The sequence below is a fragment of the Pseudorca crassidens genome, chromosome 18 (assembly GCF_039906515.1).
Source record: "Pseudorca crassidens isolate mPseCra1 chromosome 18, mPseCra1.hap1, whole genome shotgun sequence".
Taxonomy (NCBI): Eukaryota; Metazoa; Chordata; class Mammalia; order Artiodactyla; family Delphinidae; genus Pseudorca; species Pseudorca crassidens.
The window spans coordinates 10715637-10736078 of record NC_090313.1 but is presented as its reverse complement, the minus strand read 5'-3'; the positions used below and the strand labels follow the sequence as shown (position 1 = coordinate 10736078).

The 20442-nt window shown below is 45.9% G+C and overlaps 1 protein-coding gene and 1 long non-coding RNA gene across 9 annotated transcripts in view; one reads left to right on the top strand and one right to left on the bottom strand.

Annotated features, from left to right (window-relative positions):
- LOC137211174 (uncharacterized) overlaps positions 1-20442 on the top strand; it is a 72858-nt gene that overhangs the window by 12433 nt on the left and 39983 nt on the right. The window lies entirely within an intron of this gene.
- NALCN (sodium leak channel, non-selective) overlaps positions 12984-20442 on the bottom strand; it is a 292929-nt gene continuing 285470 nt past the window's right edge. For 6 of the 8 annotated variants that reach the window (XM_067713361.1, XM_067713362.1, XM_067713363.1 and 3 more), the window contains 2 exons: positions 18153-18270; positions 12984-15007 (listed from right to left, as the gene is read on the bottom strand). In XM_067713361.1, the coding sequence (XP_067569462.1) occupies positions 14814-15007; positions 18153-18270 (312 nt within the window). In that variant the 3' untranslated portion in view covers positions 12984-14813. The other 2 variants (XM_067713365.1, XM_067713364.1) reach the window with 2 other exon arrangements.

Genomic DNA, 20442 nt, shown 5'->3' with positions numbered 1-20442 from the left:
ATTTACTTTGCCCGTTTAGTCTTGAACTGCCCTTGCTTCTTTAAACTCTCTGTAGAATCACCCAGCACAGGGGCAAATACTGTAAGAAGCCGCTCTCATTTCCCTATGACTAAGATATCCCACGGGTCTGCGGAAATAAGCAAGACCATCCAATTGAGAACAAGAAAAGACTGTCTACCCAGAACTTGCTCTGGGAAGGGAGTCAGCCACCATCTCTGGTGTTTGGCAGACCCAGTGGGAAGTAGGGAACAGGAGGCTTTATTGAGAATAACAAGAGAAAGCTTCGAGAATGCCCGGACGGGCGCCTGGGGAAGCTGTAGGCAGGATAGCTAGAAGTGGGCATGCATGTGATTGGTTAGGGGAGCATATTTGGCTTTCTCTGCTTGGTCCTGACTTGGAAGTGTGGGCAAAAGTTAAGGAAGCTGCTAGCTATTAATCAAGTCCTTGTCGTTCCGCCTCAGGGGCTGCGGTTTGTCTTCCTGGGCTGGTTGCCGGAGGGTGTGGGTCAGTTCTACTGCAGTATGTGGTCTGGCCGTCATCTGTCCATGTATTCAGCTCAGTTCTCTGCTGTGCGTCCCCCTTGCTGCCATGAGCTAAATGAACTTGGAAGTGGGTTTTCCCTGGAGCCTCCAGATGGGACTCCAGCGCTGCCAGCACCTTGGTTTGGACCTGTGAGACCCAGCAGAGAACCCGGTTGAGACCACCCAGACTTGTGACCCACAGAGCTAGAAGATGATCAGTGGGTGATGTTTTAAGCTGCTAAGTTTCAGCTAATTCATTGACTGCAGGTGATTCCTGGTGGTTATTGGTGACCGGGCTTTGACAGCTGTATGAGGGCAATGACAGCTGTAAGAATCACAGAGTCAGCTGGGTTTAACTTCACTGAAGCCTTAATAAAAGAAAATGAAAAAAAAAAAAAAAAAAAAAAAAAAGAAAATGATACCCTTGGATCAGCCAGCTGTCAACTCCAGGCTTGCTGTGAAAGCCGGAGGGCTTAAGGAACCCATGATCTCCCACAGCCAAGGGCAGACTGGAGATCTGTGAAGACCTGGCCTGAGGCCAGTGCTCCTCAGGATGATGCCCGTTCTCCTGGGGGCCTGCCCTGCCACCCCTGATCATCTCCACACCAGTGACCAGCATCAGAACCCAGAGCCCTGCCTGCCCTGCAGACACAGGGATGGAGCAGATCCTGGTCACCGTTCATCCGGGAGTTCTGTTCCTTTTAAGTCTGCATCAGCTACTGTTGCAAAACAGCTGAATTCTGCCTTTTCTTTCACTAACTTCACTAACCTATGTATTATTAGAGCAGGGATCTGCAAGTTTTTTTCTGTAAAGGGCCAGATAGTAAATATTTTCATCTTGGTGGCCTCGCCTCAACTCTGCCACTGCAGCAGCCCCAGGCAACACGTACATGAATGGGCGTGGCTGTGTTCCAATAAAACTGTATTTACAAAAGCAGACAGTGGCCAGATTTGGCCCACTGGCTGTGGTGTGCCAACCTCTGTCTTAGATAATCATTCAGTCTCTCTGGATTTCATTTCCACACCTATAGCATGAGAGTATTGATCTGAGGCAATGTTTTTTTTAAAATTTTATTTATTTATGGCTATGTTGGGTCTTCATTTCTGTGCGAGGGCTTTCTCTAGTTGCGGCAAGTGGGGGCCACTCTTCATCGTGGTGCGTGGGCCTCTCACTATCGCGGTCTCTCTTGTTGCGGAGCACAGGCTCCAGACGCGCAGGCTCTGTAATTGTGGCTCACGGTCCCAGTTGCTCCGTGGCATGTGGGATCTTCCCAGACCAGGGCTCGAACCCGTGTCCCCTGCATTGGCAGGCAGATTCTCAACCACTGTGCCACCAGGGAAGCCCTGAGGCAATGTGTTTTACACTTAAGCAAGTGTTAGAACCGTCTGGAAAGCTAGTGAAAGTACAGATTCCTGTGCTTACACGTAGAGATTCTGACTTATTGAGTCTGGAGGGACCTGGGGATTTGCATCTCTAACATGCTGCCACAAGAAGCTGCTGCTGGTCCAGGAACCATGCCTTCGAGAGCACGGGTCTGAGGCAATACTTCTCATCTGTGGCTGCACAGAGGAGATTCGTTGTAAGAACTGAGGCCTCTGTTCCAACTGAGACCAGTTAAATTAAAAGTGGACTCCAGCTTCTGGGCATTTTAGGAGTCTCCCAGGAGATTCTACTGTGTAATCAGGGTTGAGATCCACTGGCTGAAGTGAGCTCCAAAGCTTTGCACTCCACGTGTGGGCTGCAGAGCTGTGACATCCACATCACCTGGGAGCTTGTTAGAAATGTAGAATCTCAGGCCCCACCTTGAGCTACTGAATCCGAATCTGCGTTTTAACAAGATCCCCAGGAAATAGAGGCATAAATTAAAATGTGAGAAATGCGGCTCTAAAGGAAGGAATGAGCTTCATATTTACAGGTTGTTCTTTTGTACTATACACCAGGCAGGCTGCTTAACTCACTTTATCTTCAACTTGCCTGTGTTAGTTTTCTACCACTGCCCTAGCAAATTAACATGAACTTAGTAGCTTGAAACAACACCCCCTATTATCTCACAGTCTCTGGACAGACTCAATTGGGTTCTCTGCTTAGGGTGTCACAGGGCCAAATCAAGGTGTTGGTGTGGCTGGGCTCTTTCCTGGAGGCCCTGGGGAAGGAGCCACTTCTCAGCTGATTCCAGCTGTTGGCAGAATCTGTTCCTTGTGGTTGTAGGACTGAAGTCCCCATTTCATTGTGGGTTGTTGGCTAGGGGTTGCTCTCAACTTTTAGAGACCACTCTAAGTTTCTCCCTCTTCCATGATAGCAACTGTGCATCAAATTCTTCTCTTGTTTCTAATTTCTCTGATTTCCCCTTCTGCTATCAGTTAGAGAAAACTCCCCGCTTTTACAGAGCTTACATGGGGCTCTCCTGGTGGTACAGTGGTTGAGAATCCACCTGCCAATGCAGGGGACACGGTTTGAGCCCTGGTCCAAGAAGATCCCACATGCCATGGAGCAGCTAAGCCCGTGCACCACAACTACTGAGCCTGTGCTCTAGAGACCGCGAGCCACAACTACTGAGCCCATGTGCCACAACTACTGAAGCCCATGTGCCTAGAGCCCGTGCTCCGCAGTGAGAGAAGCCACCGCAATGAGAAGCCCGCACACCGCAACAAAGAGTAGCCTCCGCTTGCTGCCACTAGAGAAAGCCTGCGAGCAGCAACGAAGACCCGATGCAGCCAAAAATAAATAAATAAATAAATTTATTTTAAAAAAATAAAGAGGGCTTCCCTGGTGGTGCAGTGGTTGAGAGTCCACCTGCCGATGCAGGGGACACGGGTTCGTGCCCCAGTTCAGAAGGATCCCACATGACGCGGAGCGGCTGGGCCCGTGAGCCATGGCCGCTGAGCCTGCGCGTCCGGAGCCTGTGCTCCGCAATGGGAGAGGCCACAACAGTGAGAGGCCTGTGTACCACAAAAAAAATAAAAAATAAAAAAAATAAAGAGCTTACACGATTAGATCAAGCTCACCTGTGTAATCTCCATTTTTACTAACTCAAAGCCAACTGATTAGTAACCTTAATAACATCTCCCAAATCCCTTTTGCCATGGGTGTAATATCTTATCACAGTCATAGTCCTGGTGATTAGGGCTGACGATCTGGGGCCATGTAAGACTTCCGCCTATCACGTGGCCCAGATCACATAGTTTAAACAGTAAGGCTTAGAGTGAGATTTTGAATCCAGGTTTGTCTGAGCCCAAAGCTCATAGTAACTGTTTTATTAACTTGTCTCTCAGTGGTAAAAATAAATGTGTTATAAAGAACTTTATAGTTATTCATGAGCTTTCACATGTGTTGTGTTGTTTGGCCTCATTAGAATCTCATTATGAGGTACCACTATTCCCTTTTATGGATGAGACTGGGGATTGCAAATGTTTAATTATTTGTTCAAGATGTTCTAGATAGAAAATAGCAAATTAAGAACTGAAGAATAGCTCTCCTGAGTTCAAATCCCATGCTTTTCCCTTTACATCATCATAATTCCCTAATTTCTTGTTTACATCATTCTTGTTATCTATTTGGGAAACAAATTTACTGGGATAGAATAAAGAAACTAGCAGAGTAATTGCAGATTGGATGCAAATGTTTGAGTACTACAGTGGGCATGTGCAGAAAAATGGGCCCACCTGTTATGCTAATTGAGAGATGAATTCTGCCCAAATGCAGAGAAATACTCTATTTGAGTTTTAAAAATTAATGTCCATACAGCAGATAGTCAGTGAATTTTAAAATGTAATCTAGAAAACAACAAATTTGTGAAGTGACACTTTTTGTAGAAATTGCAAGTCAGTCACGTAATTATTTTTGAGAGATGACAGGATTTTGGCAAACGGTGGATTCGTCTCAGCCTTGTGATTAGGGAGTTAGCCCCTCTGCAGAGAAAGCGTAAGGAGAGGTCATAGAAACACCCTCCCACCAGTGACTATCTTTTCATTCATTTCCTTGTTTCTAATGCAAAAAACCTCCAAACCCAAAAAGAATGTGGCCTGAAAGAATGTACCTACAAGTAAAAAGTTTTATGATTCTTTCAGAAGTCAGAATGATGGCTACTGGTTAGGGTTTTCCTGGTCTGACCAACTAGGATGCTGGCATATGGAACATCTCTCACCTGATTCCCCAAATAATTTAATGATTTTTCCCTCTCCTCTTGGGGCAAAAGTTGTATCTAGTGAGACACTATCCTTACATCGGCAGTTCAGAAGTTATGTTTAAAGAATGGCCAATCATTCAAATTAAAAAGGCTAGAAATTCAATAGTATCTTGGGCCTGTTTCCTTGTCATCATTTATAGATGCAAGGAAATCTGTTACAATCTGGGATGCAGGCTAGGATTTAACCAAATTATAAAAAGAATTAGGCCTTCGTCAGGTCAATTTTACTAAAAGCCTTTAGATCTTAGAGGATCAATGAAGGCAAGAGAAAGGTTAATCCCAAGTGCTTCTGTTCGTTGAGCAAACATATCAAAGAGAAATTACATTATTCCCTTGGCCAACTTCTGACACTGATATATTCAGATGATTTGAAGAGATGTGGAATGATAAACACACACTGGTTATAAACAAGGAACTCTTTCATTACCTCTGTTTAGTCGGGGGGGGGGGGTTATCCCTTTGTTTTTCATGAGGTGGGGTTATTTTAATAGTAAATGCTGGTAACAACAGTCAACATGCAGTCTTTCATTTTCAGTACCGTCTTTCCTAAGACAATGTTTCTAGCATAGTTGACAGAAAGCACTATCTGTCTATCATTTCCGTGGTCCAGTGTGGTCTCAGAAGCAGAAAAACAAGGAGAATGTAAGGAAGAGCTGGAGGAATAAGTCAGTCATTTTGTGCTCTTTATATTTGTTTGAGAGGATCTGGTTTTTTCCAGCCATATATTTGAGGGAGAATCAGTTGTAAGAAGAATGCAAATGTTGACGGAGAAACAGAAGGTGGGCCAGAGTGGTCAGTAGCCCGTGTGACGAATGATGCTGATGTCATTATCTGAAAGTGCATGTATCCATGCCTGGTAATTAAGACATGCAAAGATAATTACAACATGGTCCCCTCTGTCAATAATATAATAATGATGGATGAATATTTTAGATGTAATATTCTAGATTTGATCATTTAGGGAAGGTATATCATGCCTCCAGCACAATCATTTAAACAAGTGCATAAAATGGATATTCGCTCTAGAATATTTCTGATGAAACTGCTTCTGAAGCTTACAAGTAGGTGCTCAAAAACCTGTTGAAAAACAGTTTGGGGTGATCAGTCATGAAATCAAATGCAAACACTGTCATATTTGGGCTTTCTTCATAGCAGGGAGAAGAACTAATAAACCGACGTAGCAGTCGTTTCAGCTCTGAACTTGATGTCCCATTTTTGGGAGATTCAGCTCTAATAAATCAGAAAAAAACAGAAGCAAACAAAAAGCAGGCCCGGATAGCAGCAGGGGCCTGTGAGTCCGTGGCCAGTCGATACGAGAACCAGCTCCTTCCCTTCTTCAGTCTTGACCTTCCCAACCAGAGGTTGTTAGGTTTCACTCTCTATTGAGTCAGTTGCCTGAGGGGGAAAAATCTTCACATTGCATTACATATCACTCATTTCTCTTTCCTATAGATTGCCGCCCGCCCCCCTTTCTGGGACATTGATTTTCTTCCTTGGGTTTTGGAGAAAGCTTTGCTCCCTGGGCATCTCTGTCTGGCTTGCTGTCCGAAGCATTAGTCACACTTTGCCAGCAGCCGTGCAGATTGTGACACCTGCTGCTTGGCTAGGCTCCTACCTCTGGAGGACAGTGGTGGGGATTTCTGATGGGAGCTGCCGAAAACCTTTGAAGGAAACCTTTGAAGGAGAACTCTGATCTCCAAGGATAGCTCACAAGCGCTTGCTTTACCTATCGCTGCGTGGTAGACAGTGCCTTCTGTGAGATTAGACAGTTTACAGACTGGGAATGGGGTCAGAGGGAAAACCATGCCCGTCTTGAGGTTTACTGAAGGGCTCGGGATGTCCCAGCCCTGCTTCCCACACGGCCGTCTTGTCACCTCTGGCTTGAAGAACGGAGATTTTGTGAAAAATGGAGATTTAATGACAGCGAGGGTGATCTCTGAAACCCGTTGTGAACACAGAGCTGATAATCGCCCGCGTTATTCACATGTGCCTTTTTACGGGCTATAGAAGATGCTCACCAACACCTTATGTGACCCTCACAGTCTTAGTGAGAGGCGGGTAAAGCAGGTATCATTCGAATCTCATTTTACAGCAGAGAAAGGAGAAGGCCTGCGAGGTGAGGTGACTTGTGGGAAACCTGCCCGGTGCTCCAGGGAAACAGTGGTGCTCAAGACATCCTCTATCCCGCCCCTGTGCTCTGAAAAACTGTTTACTACAAAGAACCACCCTTCACCACAACTTAGATAGGACTCTCTGCTGTCCCTTATTTCCCTGTGACAAGGCCAGACACAGATCCTCCAGTTCCCATTCTTGGCCTCATAAGTGATTAGCTCACTATTTGACTGGTTAAGACAAACTATCTGCTAACTTGACCAGGTCAAACTTTCGCCAGACTTCTCTCCTTCCCCCAGACCCCTGAACTTTGACCCACCCTAAGCCTGAGCCAAACGGGAATGTGGAGACCACTCCTTGAGGCTGACCTCAGGGAAAGACTTTCCTGCTCCAATCTCTAATCACGCCCTCCATTCACCCCCCACCCCCCAGCCATACCTGGTTCTTCCTAGCTTTGCTTACCCCTCCCTGTTGCCTGACTTTTGAGAAGATTAGAGCGTTCTTCCTATTGCAATAGTCTTTTTGAATACAGTCCCTCCCTACCTAAGTCAGGATTTGGTTTTTATCTGATGGGTCACAGGCTAAGGATCAAAGGTGGCCTCCTGTCACCTAGCCTTCGTCAACCATGTGATGTGACTTTTGCACCTGCCAGGGGTGGGTGGTTGAATCGTGGCCCCGACCCCAGGCCCTGCTTATTCCAGGCTTGGTTCCCATGGGTCACTCTGTGTTCCTGCAACACTGTGCCCTGTAGGATTCTCTGGAATAAAGCTTTTACAAGAAAGGAAGACTCATCTCATACATCTGGGGCTCCAAGGGCAGATTTGTATTGCTTTGTCTCCACTGGTGTTTTACCTTAGTCTGAGAACAAGCTGTCTCTGTCCCACAAAGGAGTGAGTTAAAGAGAGGAATGGAACAAGAATTCAGGATGAAAAAAATGAGAAATCTTCCCAGTGGTTGATGTTTTGGGATAAATGCCAGGGATATCAGACATTCTTATTTGGAGGTGAGTTTAAAAAAAAAACCCAAAGCAATTCCATTCTGTTAAGCTTTAGAGAGCAGAGCCGAGAACGACACATGTGTCTACATGCTCTTTAGAGATGCCTGAGCTGCAGAGTTGGACAGGTCAGCCAGCCTTGCCCACAAAGGCTTTTTGGTTTCATGGAGGATTCAGATACATGATCAGGATTGGAGAAGCCAGTTCAAGGTTACCTGCAAAGTGGTCAATGGGCTCATTAGTACTTGGGTAGTGGTCTCAGTAGCTGTGTAGCTTGTTGGTCCACTTCATAGATTTTTCTTTTCTGCAATACCAAGAACATAGCAAAAGGATTTCATGTAGAAATTCTGAATTTCATTATTATATTGCTTTGTAATAATGATAATCTATGAACTTTGCAGTCAGTATTTCTGTAGCTTGCTGGTCACCACACACTGTATACGCTCAAGTTTGCTCTGGAGAAACCTTCTCAATGAGCCGCCTGCAGCATTATCAGCTTTTGTGACTGGATTCCTTCAAATCCAATATATTCTGAAGGGTGTGATCAATAAGCAGATGGCTCAGACCTGTATACACGCCAAGAAACGAGGCACCTAATTAACAGTTCGCCCAGGGTGTGAGGCAATTGCAGAAGGGAGTGGAGACCCTGCCTGGGCTGGGGCACCCCTGCATAAGACGATCAGGGCTGGTGGTGTGACGTGTCGGCACGAGGTGGCTGTCGGAAGTGAGGACACAGCCAGGACCTTCAGGCTGTGCTCATTAGGGCTTTGCAGAATTCCCAATTATCTCTTGACCTGGCCCTGAGCAAGGCTCCTTTTCATTGCCCTGAAAAAGGAGTCAGTGGATCGAAAAGAACACCCGATTCGAAGTTCTCCGTGGGTTTGGCTCTGAAGTTCAGTTGGTAGAACACAGAAATGTGGTGTTTGCTGGGATGAGAGCTTGGGGGAGGCAAAAGCAGGCTTCTGGAGTGGGGCAGTTTGGGGCCCTGCACAGAGGTCAGGAAGAGGTTATGTGAGAAGAGCCTGATGAACCCCTGAGGGGTGTTTCAGTGAGTCTGTGAGTCCCACCAAAGGTCCAGAGAGCCTGGACTCCTTCCTGCCCTCTTGACTCTTGGCTCAAACAGGACTAGAAGGAGGCCTTTCTCTGCTTTGGACCTGGGCGAGCCAGCTTTTGAGTGTCCCCAGCACCAGAGGAGAGAGCTGAGTTCACTGTGACAGCTCTCCCTGGGGCCTATGGAATACACGCTCAACCTGTCGCCAGCCTGATGTTCCCTAGCTGACTGTTTTGTTGTGCTTTCAGTGTTTCCCTGGGTAGGGCCCTACATGCTGTTTCCAACGTGAAATGCAGACTCTGAAAGAGAAGACAGTGCCTGGGGTCTGACATATCCCAAGACAACTGTCCTAATGCTCCTGGGACCGATTAAGACAGAGGAGGTCAAGCGTGTACCTGTGGGGAATGACGTGTGTCTCAAGTCCTTTGACGTAGCCTTGTGAATCAGGATGAGCACGCTGACAACAAATAAACTCATTAATTCAGTGGGTGGTGATGCCAGCCCTCTAAACGTTCAAATGGGACTTGAATATTTACTGGGCATACTACAGGAAGATTTTAATTTTGAATGAGTGACATACAGCATTGGGGAAGATAATAAACTATCAATATTAAATTTAAACAGGGTATACTGGTCAAATACAGAAAGCAAGGGGATGTGGAAGCGTAATTTAAGTGTGGCTTTGGAATTGTTTTGCTATTTTAATTTGGCCCCTAGCTTTTCGGATCAGATGACAGAGTATATTAAAAATGAAAAAAATTAATTTTGATAAAATGCATGTAATATAAAATTTACTATGTTAAAGTGTACAGTTCAGTAGGGTTAAATACATTCACATTGTTGTGCAACCAATCTCCAGAACCCTTTCATCTTGCAAAACTGAAACTCTATACCCATTGAGTGACAAGTTCCCCCCTCTCCCAGACCCTGGCAACCACCATTCTACTTTCTGTCTCTGTGAATATGACTTCTAGGTGCCTCATATAAGTGGGATCATACAGTATTTGTCTTTTTGTGGCTGGCTTATTTCACTAAGCATAATGTCTTCAAGGTTCATCCATATTGTTACATGGATCAAAATTTCCTTACTTTTTAAGACAGTAATATTTGATTGTATGCATGGACATTCTGTTTATCTGTCCATCCATCAATGGACATTTGGGTTGCTTCTACCTTTGGCTATTGTGAACAATGCTGCTATAAACAGGGCTGTACAAAAATACCTCTTTGAGACCCTGCTTTTGATTCTTTTGGATACATACTCAGAAATGGTAATGCTGGAATCATACGGTAATTCGAGTTTTAGTTTTCGGAGGAACTATTATACTGGTCTCCACAGCGGCTGCACCACTTTGCACTCCACCAGCAGTGCGCCAGGGTTCCAGTTTCTCCATATCCTCATCGACATTCGTTATTTTCAGTTTAAAAAAAATGTTGATAGCAGCCAACTTAATGAGTGTGAGGTCTAGATGTAATTTTTGAAGGTAGTAGTGTGGCAATGATACTACATGAAAGTAAGTTGCTGAACTGAGCTGACTGGGGAAGAAAGTCTTTAGCCGTGAGTTTCCAGGCTGCACACAGGGATTTAAGGTATCAGTGTTTGGTGGCTGTCTCTTTCCACATACTGATTCAGAAAAGTGGACCTCTCTATTAATTCTGGAAACATGGATTTTGTGTTTTTAGGCTTCTGGGAAGCAAGAAAACTCAGAGTTGAGTGTACTGGTTAGGGTTCAAGCAGGCTTGGGGCTCACCCTTTTGTCCCCTGACAGGCTATTCTAATGTGCACCACTGACAGGGAGACAGACCCTGTTATGGGCTGGATCGCGTCCCCCTAAAATTCATATGTTGACGTCTTAACACCCAGTACCCCAGAATGTGACTGTATTTCATATCTCCTCACCCTTAGATATTAGAAACGTTCAGTGGTCCCTGTAGGTAGCAAACACAGTTTCAATTTGGAAACTGGAATGGTTCAACTTGAACTTGATTTAATATCTGATCTTTTCCCTTCCACTGACTCAGGCCTGCTTTAAGCTGGAAACCTGCTATGGTGGATAGAAAAGTGGCCCAATTGACAACTGGTCAACGGGGGATTTTGGTTGGGAGGTTAGATAGCTAGTGCAATGGTTTGGGGTATGTTGCACATCAGCTCAGACTAAGCCCATCTGGCAGATTTTGTGAGGCACTCAGGTAAACGGAGTGAGTGAATTCACCTGTCCTGCCTTTCTTAAAGCAAGAAGCTGAATTTTGTCTCAGGTATAACACTCAACCCAGGTTACACCAGGAGTAACTATAATAAATCCAGGACTTGAAAAATCTGTGGAACTCCAAAGCTCATGATCTTTGAGTTATACAAGTATTTTTCAAACTAGTTTCCTTGGAACACTAGGATGGTTCACGCCGTCTTTGGGGGATGGACTGGGCTTGTGAGTTGTTATAACAAAATACTACAAATTTTGTAGCATTTGGGTGGTTTAAAACAAATTTATTGTCTCACAGTTCTAGTTCTGGAGGCCAGACCTCTGAAATCAAGGTGATGGTAGGGCCATGTTTCCTCCAATGCCCCTGGGGGAGGATCCTTCCTTGTCTCTTGCAATGACTTGTCACCCTAGGCGTTCCTTGCTTGTGGTGGCATCATTCCAATCTCTGCCTCTGTCTTCACATGGCTGTCTTCCCTCGGAGTCTGTGTCTTCATGTGGCTTTCTCCTCCCTCAGTGTCTCTCTCATCTTCTTATGACGCCGGTCATATTGAATTCAGGGCCCGCCCTACTCTGGTATGACCTCACCATAACTTAACTCATCACATCTGCAAAGACCCTATTCCCAAATAAGGTCACATCCACAGGGGCTACGAGTTAGGATTCCAACACATCTTTTTTTGTAGGGGAGGGGGACACAATTCAGTCCATAGGAGGCGGGAGACAGGCCATGTGGGTGGGGTTCTCATCTTCACCCAAATTTCAACTAGGGCTGCCTTGCTTTTGCCTGCTTAATATTTTGGGATCCTCTGAAGGACTTTGAGAAAGAGTGCCACTGGAAACCACCTGTCTGTGGTATATGCCACTTTCTACAAAGAAACAGGCAAACACATCATTCAGCTGGCCCAGAAACTGCTTTTGCTGAAGGTTTACAAGCCCAGTATCTCTTCTATGTGCTCGATCTGATTCAGCGCAGGCAGGGCACAAACGGCCAGTCCCCGCTGATGGCTGTGGCTCTTGAACCGCCACTGAGAATAGAGTGAATAGCCTCAGTCTGGCCATTCTCTCCATCCCTGTTCCCTTTGAGTCCCCTTGAATTGCCTTACGTGCAACGCGTGTGTGGTCTGTTCCCCGGGGGTCTCTGCGTCAAGTATTCTATCCCTTACGCTTTCTGATGCCTTTGGAACCCAAAGCATCCCTTAATTAAAGGCAGTGGGTGGCATGATGACAGGATTAGTATCAGTGTCTGGCCTCCCTAAGGACAAGGGGACATTGTGGCTGACGTTTTCCCATCTGTATAACCAGCCTGTTTATAAGTTGATGCAAAATCTAAAAGGGGGTGAAGGCATGTATCTTCTGGGCTTGCCGTCTGCTCTACTGGCTTCAGGAAAAGAGTGGCGTTAAGTCCCACAGGAGTCGTCTGGTTGTTTCGCTTCATTGCAAATGTAGGGTGCTGTGGCTTTAAGTGCATTGCTATTCTGCCCCTTGCTTCACTGCAGAATGAACAACAATGATGTTCTGCTGAACATCAATTACAGACGTTTTAGAAAGGGCTCAGCCGTTTTGTGAGAATGAAGCTGTATTACTCAAGTGTAATGAGCCAAGAGGAAAAACGTCTCGTTTTCATGCAGCACTAGTACAGACCCATGCCCTGGCTGCCAAAGATCCTTTTGTGAGTTTGGAAGGTACAGAGTATTCACTCAGCCTTATGAGCACTAACGTGAAAGGAACCTTCTGGCTTAGGAACTGAGCTGAAATGAATAGCAGGGACAGGGCTTTTGCCAACTAATTATCGACAGAATATTCAAATACAGAGTTTGCAAAATGCCAGCTCCTTAGTGGCCCCTCCACCAAGCCGTCTCCTACCCCCCAAACATACATGTGAAAAGGGTTTAGAAATGATCATCAACTCGAAGTAAATTCTTTTACAAATCCAATATTTATTTTATTTTCTTATGTACAAAAAGTAAACTCTAAATGAACATAAAACGAAATAAAATCCTTTCGGCTGTACTGACTTTAATTGCCCATTATCTTATTGTCACAATTAATCATATAAACACTATATGGACTGTCACCACAATGTCACATTTATTATACAGAAGGAATGTGATATTTGGCTAGTTAAGAATGTTAAATAGACAGAAATAGATCATAAAGCAACTGGGGGAGTAGGGTGGTGGTCAAAGGATTCTGAGATCAACACTGTATTAAAAGAAGTAATCTAGGAACTTCCCTGGTGGCGCAGTGGTTAAGAATCCGCCTGCCAATGCAGGGGACACGGGTTCGAGCCCTGGCCCAGGAAGATCCCACATGCTGAAGAGCAGCTAAGCCCGTGCGGCACAACTGCTGAGCCTGTGCTCTAGAGCCCATGAGCCACAACTACTGACCCCGCGTGCCACAACTACTGAAGCCTGCACGCCTAGAGCCTGTGCTCCACAACAAGAGAAGCCACCACAAAGAGAAGCCTGAGCACCGCAACAAAGAGTAGCCCACGCTCGCCGCAACTAGAGAAAGCCCGCACGCAGCAACAAAGACCCAAGGTAGCCAAAAATAAATAAATGAATAAATAAATAAATAAATAAGAAGTAATCTAAACAGCAAATCTCCAATCAAGAATTGTGTAGTTAAAGGCCCAAATGCACTTCTACATGGTTGACCCAGCATAAAAGAACCACTGTTGCATCCAGAGGACATGGACAGCTGATGTGTGAAACATATACAATTGAGCTGTGAGATAAAGAAATTGTGAGCTGGGAGTGAGATTTTGGAGAGTACCATTATTTCTATAGGAGAGTCTGGTAGCAAGGTCATCATTTTGAATTGAACACTGCAATAGTGTGTTGGGGGCGACTCAATTTCTTTGCTGATTTATGGCAAAACAGACCTACCTTGGGTAAGAGATGAAGCCAAGGGTAACATCACACATGCAAAGATTTTTAAAATGAGCTGAATCATGTAGTTTTACTTTTTTTTTGCTAAACTCTATTATTAAAAGGCTTTTTAAGAAACTCAACATCTTTAAGTAACTATGTACCCCCAAGTGATCCATGTACAGGTTTGTTTTAAACCAGTCAGCTCTTTTGGCCCATTTCTTTGCTTGGTAGCTGCACACGCAGTTCTCTTGGGAACAGGCCAAGGGGACAGACATTGACTTGTTCTGATGTCTAATAGCTTGTGCATGTTTTTTAAAATAACATGAGAAAAAGAGTATACTTTTTAAAATTCAGAATCTAATTTGTAAAACTACTCATTTTAGCATGAGCTCAATGTTGACATTTTCAGATCAATCATAAATAATGAATTCTCCCAAGAGAGGTATTTCTAGAGGAAGTGGGAAAAATGTGAACTAAAGATACAGCTCCTGCACCATAAATATCAGCCACTTTGGGCTAAGCACTCTCTCAGGGGATGAAAATAATGCGTCAGAGCATACGTGAATATACCTTAGTTTACAGAGGTGGAATATAGGAAATTTTGAATGATCTGCATCTGGTATAGTTGGTATAGTTGCTAATATTACGAAACTGCCATTTTGCAGATTCTCTTGAATGCGTGATAATAACCCGTCACACAGCTTTGACAGACCCAGTTTTATGCCTTCCTATGGCAGGACAGAAATCAGTTTAAAAAATCTTGTTACAAGTTGGACTTAAATTATACATCAATTATGGATTGCTCACTGGACAATAAAAGAACATATCAGAAGTCAGTTTTCACCAGTGGACTTGCATCTTCACTGGCTTCCATCTAAATGTCCAGAAGGTCATCTCCGCTTTCGTCGCTCTCCACTGTCAGCTGCCGAGTCCACCACTTCTTAACCTCGGAACCACAGGAAGCTGTGTCTGTCATGGGGTTCATCTTGCACACGACAGATTTCATTGTGGTCCGCCCTCCAAACCGTAAGTTGACCGAAGACACTGAGTGGCTTATTGGTTTTGGTGCTGTGGAATCAACAAGAGTCCCGTGAGCAGCCTGGTGTGGCTTCCCCCCATTGCTAGCCATTCCTGAAACCCCCGATGGTCCTGTCAGTCATACTTTCCAGGAGCAAGTCCTACCCATAGATGTCACGTATGAAACCTTTCAAATACTTGGTTCTTTATATTCATAGTGGACTTTAAAATTATGTTCATGGACTAGTAACACCATTTGAAAAAAATATGTTGCTTGCAATTTTGTGGGGTTTTTTGTTGTTCTTTTTTTGCGGTACGCGGGCCTCTCACCGTTGTGGCCTCTCCCGTTGTGGAGCACAGGCTCTGGACGCGCAGGCTCAGTGGCCATGGCTCACGGGCCCAGCCACTACGCGGCATGTGGGATCTTCCCGGACCGGGGCACGAACCCGTGTCCCCCGCGTTGGCAGGCGGACTCCCAACCACTGCGCTACCAGGGAAGCCCTGTTGCTTGCAATTTGAGATAACTACAAAAACTAAAAAAAAATCACTAAAAGTTCCAGTTTGGGCAAATAAAGTGTCATGGAAATGTGTCGGTGTTCATTACTATATACATATTAATATAAAGAAACAACAAAGGAAAAGAAGGGATAGTGTAATAGACAGTGAGGGGAGAGGAAGAGGTTTGGAGAAGGTAAGGGAGGAAAGATGTGGGTAAATAACATTTTTTTTTTTTGTAAAAACAGACAGAAGTATAGCATCAGAGAAAAAGGCATGATTCCTGGACAGATTTAAAATACGCTAAGGGCAGCATTCATTTTTCCAATCCATGTGCCTGGATAAAGCAGCTTGTATGAAGACTTTGTTGACACACTCATGGCTTTGGGAGTCTATCAGTCATGGTTTGGGGTCCCACTTCTGTGACCTGTAGATGTAACCAACATCAAGTTCATGCCTCTGAACCCAAGTTTCCTCAAGTGCAAAATGAAGAGATTACAAGTTTCCTCACTGGACTGTTGTGAGAATTAAAATAGATTAAATGAGATGATGACCTAAGAAAATGCAGAGCAGAACCGCCATGTAGTCCAGCACTCCACTTGAGGAGGGTGCACATGTGAAGGAGACAAGATCACTATCTTGAAGAGATACGTGTGCCCCTATGTTCATGGCAGTATTATTCACCATAGCCAAGATATGGAAACAACCTGTGTCCATCGACAGATGAATGGATAAGGAAAGCGTGGTGTGTATCCAATGGAATATTAGCCTTAAAACAGAAGGAAATCCTGCCATTTGCAACAACATGGATGGACCTGGACGGCATTATGCTAAGTGAAATCAGTCAGACAGAGGAAGGCAAATCCTGTATGCTCTCAGTTACATGTAGAATCTAAAAAAGTCAAATTCATAGAAGTAGAGAGTAGAATGATGGCTACTATGGGTGGGCAGGTGGGGGAAATGGGGAGGTGTTGGTCGAGGGGTACGGAGTTTCAGCTGTGTAGGATGAATGAGTTCTGCCAATCTAATGTCCAGCATGATGAATATAGTTAATAATTCTGTATTGTATACTTGAAATTTGCTGAAAGACTAGATTTTAAGTGTACTCACCACACACACACACACAAATGGTAGCTTTGTGAGGTGACACATATGTTAATTAGCTCTACTGTAATAATCATTTCACAATGTGAACGTTTATCAAAACATCACATTGTACACCTTAAATGCATACAACTTTTACACAAAAATGAAAGGGAAAAAAGAAAAAAAAATGCATAGCATGACACTGGGGGGTACATCATTGGTACCCCATCTTCAAATGCTCTTATTCCTGCCCAGTGCCTCTTCAAACTCAGGGCGTCCCCAATACCATGTCCCTTTAATTATCACCATTGCTGGCACTGGGGCCACCTATGGGCCTTGGAAGCCACTCTTGACAGCATCCTTTCTTTCATCCTTTTAAGTGAATACCAAGGACTGTGCATCTCCCCTAGGTCGTCTCTCCTGTCCGTCCCTCCATGGTGTGGACCACCGCCTTCACCCGTGTCCTCATCGCCTCTCGCCCACACTATTGCACCATCCTCTGGCTCGTAACCCTGCCTCGGGGCTCTGCCACAGACAGCCCACTCTCTACACTGCTGCCATGTGAGTCTTCCTCAGCAGGATTCCAAATGTCACGTCTTGCTCAGAAATCTCTCCTGGTTTCTGACTGCTTACAGGATGAAGTTGAAACCACTCAGCCTGTAATTTGGGGTTGTTCATGGCCTGGCCCCAGCACTTACTCAATCTTGTTTCCTCTCACTCCCGGCTTTCCTTTACCAGGTGGAAGGAAGTCCGGTTCTCTCTGATCCCTGCATAATAGCCTCCGGGGTAGGAAAAAAGAGATTTCCCTCCCTGGTGTTAAGTGGCACTGGACAAGGGTAAGGCGAACTGTCTTCTGCTTTGCGGGACAGATGTGCTACGGAAGACTTTGCAACAGTCTCTGTCTCCTCACTTGAATCGGGCTGAGGAAGGGACACAATTCTAGAGCCTAGGAAGCCCCCGCTTTCCCGCGGGCTCACTTCTCTACAGAGAAAACCCTGGGCCGGGCAGATCATTGCTCTCCTGCCACCTCTGCATGGCCTGAATGGGATTATCCTGGCTTTCCAGACCCCCATGTCCCTCTAGAAGAAAACGCTCTCACTGAATCAATAAAATGTGGAAAATAATAGGACCGTGAGGCTTAAAGGAGGGAACGTGTGTAAGGCCCTCACAACAGTGATTGGCGTACAGTAGGTACTATAACAGATGAGATTACACTAAATAAGTTTTGTTGTTCCTTCTTTGAGAAACCTGTGTCGTTTCTGAGTGACATGTATTCACCTACTCCCTCTTAGATTAAATGAATGTTGCCTACATTTGGGAATGCCTGGAATGTGCACCAGAAGTCCCTGGTGGTAATCGCCACCACTTTCTAGATCGTGGTTATAATATCTTTGTTAATAGGTGCTGCCTTCTCTATTAGCTGACTGTTCTGTTCAGAGAAGTTATTTTGAGGGAAATGTTTTTGATGAGGGAAATACCTTTTTCATTGTTTACTGTCTATAAATACAACTTTAGAGGCAGACCTGAATTTTGAAGTTCAAGACCCCAAACACACAAAGAGCACGGATGCCCTGAAAATGCCCCACTTGCTCGAGAAAGGACTTGCCATACATACCCGAGGGCAGGCGCCACTGGCCGAACTTCCTCTGGGGCTTCCCGGCCTCGGCTGCGTCCTGCCGACTGGCTCCCCGGTCCGACAGCGTGGGGCTCAGAAGCCGCTGCCGGCTGCTCGTCTGCAGGGGTGCGGGCGGGAGAATCAGGCGGTTATTCCTCGTGCTGTGCTCTCCTCCTCTGTGCACTGGCCTGGACCCTCATTTCATTTTAAGGAAGGAAGAAAGCCCCGCAGGAAAGTAAGTGGCGAAGACAACACGGACCCATAGTGTCAACAGTGGGGACAGGAAGAATGAAAATGGGTAAAAAGAGTCAGGGAAAGTGAAAGAGTCACCACTGCACAGGGTGAGGAAAGCAGGCCCGACCCTGCAGGTAGTGCTTTTTCTTGGGCATCCCTCCCAGACTCCTCCACTCCCAAGGCCACACACCTGCCACGGGGCACCGCCACGTACCAGGGCGGGGGGGGGAATAGTGGGACTGCCTGGTTTGGGGACAGTACATGCTTGCCAACCCAGAGCCTCCAGAAGAGTTCTCAGCAGACAAAGCTCTAGGATGGGCCCCGGAAGAGAACAAAACTTAAACCAATTAACACTGAAGCCAAAGAGAAATGCTCAGATCTCCGTGCATTCACCATCCGCATCCCTTTCCTTATCAGCACCGTAGTTCTCACCTCTCTTCAGCGGCCCCTCGGGCTTTTTGACCTAAAACCAGAGAGCTCTGTTGCCATCACCTCCCCTGTCTCGCTGGCTGTGAGGCAGGAGATAGATGGGCCCCAGGCTGAACAGCTGGAGTGCATCCCCCGTGGACAGAGCCCAAGATGAAGAGGAGAAGCTGAGCCCTGCCCAGATAAGAGACCACATATTCCTCATCCTCGAGGTCAAGGAGACCTTCCCGACTACACACACGCAGAAAGGTTCCTAAAGGTTCCTCGGAGGTCAAAAAGGGAGGGGGGCGCCACCCCATGGTAGGTGATGTCAACCTACCCATAGGCCTCTTCGCTAGAATCCATCTTGGCTAAGAGATGCGTGCGCACACAGGGGAGGACCCTGAGATACGCCAAATACAGGCTCAGAACCAGGCAAAGTAAGATGATTGGCCAAAGGAAGCTGGAAGAAATGCCGCATATAAGTGATTCAAACTACCAGGAGGGTGCGACTCTCCCTCTGAGCCCGCCCGTGTGTCTAGCCACGCGTATTCTTTTTCCTCCTAAGAAACACTTTACTTGTTTCACTACTTTTTTTCTCTTTGTGGCCATTCATTTCGACACAACTGACGGGCCAGGGCCTTGTCACTGGTGGTCTAGTGGCTGGGATTCAGCGCTCACACCGCCGCAGCCTGACTTCAGTCTCCGGGGAACCGAAATCCTGCTTCAAGCCGCTGCAGGCCAAGGTCACCCGAGATCAGCTGTCTTGCTCTTACCCCGGCACCACACGTGACCACTGCCAGCCATCCTCAGGGCAGACAGGTGGCAGGGCCATTGTAGAAGCCCCACGTCCCTGCTGTGTTGACCGTCCCTGCACAAGTAGTCAGTGGCACGTGATTCCTACTGGCTGGGGAGCCAATGACATGAATCCACCCAAAACTAGGCTGTAGAACAAGAGGGCCCCTTGGAGTGTCCTGCTGGGCCACGGAGCCCCAGGCTTCAGTGTCTGTCACCTGCCCCGACTGTGTCACCACACACCCAGATCCGAGACCAGCTCCAGCCGATTCATAACTAAGCCTCACAAAGGCTGGGCCTCCCGCCAGTTGCTTCTCACACACAAGCTCTCCAGGACGCTGGTGACTCTGTGCTTTTTTTTTATGGACGTGCAGATACAGTCTGGAAATGAAGCTATGCCGGGCCCTAGTACACAGAAGGTCCTCCAGCTGAGACTCCCCAAATTCCATATGCTCTTCTGATGCCCAGCTAAAGAAGGACAAATCCTCAGTGAGCCTGACTATTTAAGGAGGTGGAAGGCCAACTGCAAGCATTTTTGCTCATTTTACTGCAAGTTTCTGTGACTTGGTGAGGAGGAGAAAACACTTAGGACAGAGCTTCAGGCAAGTCATGTTCTCCTAAGTCATGTGATGTTAACTCTTCAGACAAAAATCCAACAGGATTATTAAGTTCAGAGCATTCCCACTGTTTTTTGTATCTATACAAATCAGAATCTTTTGAGATAACCTCCACTGATTCAGGGATGACAAAGACACAAACATCAACTGGATCGTGTTCCAGTTTTTTTTTTCCAACTTAACTTCCTATTAGAGATAGTGTCACTTGTTTAAAATGACTACGTGAACGGGCATCGATT